Here is a 4,168-nt window from a genome sequence, read left to right on the forward strand (position 1 = left end):
AGTTAAGAGTAAATGTGTACCAATGTAACTAGAAAATAGAGAGGTTCCCGAGTACAATTTTTTGTGCCAAAATCCGTAGAGGCTCTACGGATTTTTATACTTCGTTTTTGAGCATTGAAATATTCCAAAGTACCGAACTGATGTCTTTGCCGCCATTGCCTATGTTACGATTGCTAACACATCATATTCCCTCGCTATGCCTTTTTATTTTGAAATTTGGTACCGAAATCCAAACTTCCCGTGGAAAATCGATGTTTCTCGTACTCGTAAATTTGTACGCGAAAAATCTTTCTGCACTCGATGACGCTAAATCTGCATACGAATCATGGTTCGTATGGAAGCCAAACCACACGTATTCTCTGTGCCGAAAAATCGTACGGAGCGCGCCTCGAAAAATCTGTAGCGCCCATACTGATTTGGGAATGGAAAATTGTACCCGGAACCTCTCTACTATAATCAGTCAGAAGGGGAAGCAACTGCGCACAAAACTGACCAAGTACTGAGACACTCGACGACCTAATACCTAGCTTCAACCCATCTCCGTGGCGCTAACCAGCAGCCTTCCAGCTCGGAAGGTTCAAGGTTAAGAATAGACCACAGAGGGGAAGGGAAGCGCAACGAAAAGGAGTACAAGCTACAGTCCCACGGGAACGAAGAATGTCGATTGTTACTGGACAATGACGAGACCAGCGAGATACTTGACAAAGCGGTGTAACTACAATTCGAAGCAATAAAGCAGCACACCACTCAGTTTAGGTGGCTCAGAAATATCAATGACAAGTGCAGAAGGGGTTGCGAAAACGAATTGTTCAAAACCGATCGCCAAACTCCTACAGTGCTCGTCATGCATGACATTGTCATGGACCACATTGTCATGGAGGACATTGTCATGGACGACATTGTCATGGACAACATTGTCATGGACCACATTGTCATGGACCACATTGTCATGGACCACATTGTCATGGACCACATTGTCATGGACCACATTGTCATGGACCACATTGTCATGGACCACATTGTCATGGACCACATTGTCATGGACCACATTGTCATGGACCACATTGTCATGGACCACATTGTCATGGACCACATTGTCATGGACCACATTGTCATGGACCACATTGTCATGGACCACATTGTCATGGACCACATTGTCATGGACCACATTGTCATGGACCACATTGTCATGGACCACATTGTCATGGAGGACATTGTCATGGAGGACATTGTCATGGACCACATTGTCATAGACAACTTGACGGAAAAACAAGTAGTTTCACACGATGTACATATCCCAGTATGGACTACCGGTATTTAAAAAAATGACTAGCGTTACTTCTGACCCCCTATTTCCTATGCAGGGACCTCAAACAAGGTACGGCCATGATCGTACCACTCTTCGTCCAGGATGGTCCGCCCAATTCATCCAAAAAAAAGCAATGAAAGAGCGCTGAAACGTGCCGTGGTGATGAAAAAATCCATTTTTTTTCAAGGCTACACTCCCGTCGCACCACTCCTGACTGCCCTATGTTGCCCCTGCAATGATATACAGTCATTTTAAAAAAGATTAGCCATCCTGACGATCGCCTGGGGAGTTTTCCGTCTTACCGTATTAGCTGCCTGGAAAAACTCGCTGTGAACTCGAAGAGATATTCCGCGCGAAAGCATGAAAAATGACCACTCACTCATGTCAACGCATGTCTAGTTTACAACAAAGGTTCTTCCTCTCATCGCACCGATATGGCTTTGGAGAGGACATGTCGAATGTCGAAGCACGGCAAGGGTCCCAAAACGTTTCGTGACCAAAATTAACAGTTTCTTTGAGCTGCGATGCAATTTTACACTCACCATGTGACGAAAACGATATGGGCACGGACTTATTCTCGAGGCCATGACTTGGCAAAGCCATCCGTGTGACTTAGACGACATTTTGAGAAAAGCAGACGCCTCGGAATGCTGATAGAAGACGGCGCTGACTCCTAAATTCAAATAAATTGACGATCTTGAAATACTAAAAAATTCTCACCAACACGATGTGCCGGTTTATTCAACACGTAGCTACAGCGCAATGACTTCTATTCACTCACACCGTTTCAGTGTTGTGGGTGTGTTCACATGGCGTGAGCCACTCAAGTGTCAGTCAGTTTGGCAGGAAGCGCGAGCTCCAACAACAAGTCGTTTGGTGCAGCCACCTTTTCAGCTTGATCACCAAAACAAGTATGATTTGAAGATAGGTTGGGATTTGAACACACAAAATCATGGGCAGCAGACAGCATTAATAACGGCAAGGCCAAAAAGAAAGGGATAAATTATGGATTTTTATAAAGAAAAAATCGATACTAGCTTCCAGGGCAAATTGTAAACCATGGGAAAAAGGAAGAAACCTGGCCGAAATTATAATTCCTTAACGGCTGGTCCAATTGTTACAAAACCTTCACAGAACAATTTGCCGTGCCTTAACAAGCCCTTTTATGTATCTTGTTGTCCAATTTTTCCTCATCTTCGTACTTTTTAAACGCATTCAAGTATGGGGCGGCTCTTAAAGGGTTAAGACCCAAACCTGATTGCTAATATTATTTTTAAACAGACTGTAGATAGAGTATTTATAGAAAAGAAAAAGGACCAAGGAACTACAAGTTACGCTATAATGTCACTAACCCCACGTTATAGCGTAATTTGTAGCTCCATGGTCCTTTTTCTTTTCTATAAATGTTTCCTTGCCTCTCCCTCCGAGTCCGATATAGTATTTCTTCGGCTTACGAACTGAGTTCTTTTTTGAATTTCTCTCCCCCTTTCTCCACATTTGCAGACTTGACTGTGCCTACAGCAACGATCCGTCTTGGCCAAATTTCCTCCTTCACCGTCTTTGTGTCGCCCGTAGTGCTGGTCATCGGTCCCGAGGTACGGCAGTTCTCCCTGGTCTGTACCCACAATCACCCGCACAATCTCTCCGCAAGATACGTGTGGTTTAGAGAGGATGGCCGGGGCTTGTCACCGACTAGGGCTCGTGGCACTAATGGCAGGACATTGACAGTCCGTGACGTGCAAGAAAGTGACATGGGACAGTATCTCTGCTTGGTTTCAGTGAATCAGCTCAGAGTCACCAGCAAACCAGCAACTATTCTCATCGGTAAGCACGTTTCAAGATGTGCTGCACAGCTTTACTGTACTTACAGGGCTACTAGGAAAGCACTCTGAAATTTGCAGACCTTATATAATTGCACTATAGAAGAAAGGGGGATTTGCCAGATGGCAAATGCTCTATTAAGTCGCTATCTACCCTGCTCTGCATTGCTGAAAATTAGCTTTACTGATACTGTTAAATAATTCACGTTTTGGGCCAATCACTCATTGTACAAGCGGCAGAGTATGTTTTGTGAATACAATACACAGAGAGACCACATACATTTTGACGGGGGGGGGGGGGGTGTGTGAGGCTATACATGTATAGATATGGTATGTGAGTCAATATTTCAACAACCGTAGTGACAAAGAACACAGTCATATTTCCATGGAACTCGTGCAAAGTGTCCGTAACTTCAGGGTCCGGATAACCGAGGCGTGAGTTTAGCTATGTTTGCGCCCTAACGAATTGGAGAGGTAACAGCAAAACGTTCCTCACTCTCTCTGCCTGTGTGCCTTGGCTAGAGGCATTTTTGCGGTCAAAGTGGTGGGCGTCACCGCCTCCTTCATCTTCCTTGTGGTAGTTATTTATTTATTATATATCGCATGATAAACGTGCAGTTCTGCCCAAAAGCCATGAAAGACAGTCAGAAGAGTAAAACAGCAAAGGAATCGCAATGAGTGGAGGTGGGATTAGTCGAGAGAAAGGAGTTCTGAATGTGATACGAGTTGGATCATTGATGCCAACTTTTCTCACATGTCCTTGGCAGGCAGATGAAACCAGTGCACTCGGCCGTAGTAAATTCACTGGAGCACGCGCTTGAACTCGTGGACTGGTACATTCGACGTCCTGCAGTCACGTAGGGCATTCCAAAGGCGGCAGCCGGCGAGTAACTGTTAGCATCAGCCAGAAGTACAATGAACTACTGGGAGGGGAAGGTTGCCTACCAATTGACCTCGAGTGGCCATCGCTGTTGTCGTGCCTCGAAAGTCAACTTGTGACAAAAATAACTCACTGAAAATTACTGTACAACTTCGGAAC

At 44.9% G+C, this 4,168-nt stretch overlaps 1 protein-coding gene across 1 annotated transcript in view; it reads left to right on the forward strand.

Annotated features, from left to right (window-relative positions):
* The first annotated feature begins 844 nt into the window (after positions 1–844).
* The window catches only part of LOC135820220 (uncharacterized), a 9,729-nt gene continuing 6,405 nt past the window's right edge, over positions 845–4,168 (forward strand). Inside the window, exons 1-2 of the mRNA XM_065333535.1 lie at positions 845–1,313; positions 2,813–3,133. Coding sequence (XP_065189607.1) covers positions 845–1,313; positions 2,813–3,133 — 790 coding nt within the window. The remainder of the gene's footprint in view (positions 1,314–2,812; positions 3,134–4,168) is intronic.

Source organism: Sycon ciliatum, chromosome 6 (genome assembly GCF_964019385.1).
Source record: "Sycon ciliatum chromosome 6, ocSycCili1.1, whole genome shotgun sequence".
Taxonomy (NCBI): Eukaryota; Metazoa; Porifera; class Calcarea; order Leucosolenida; family Sycettidae; genus Sycon; species Sycon ciliatum.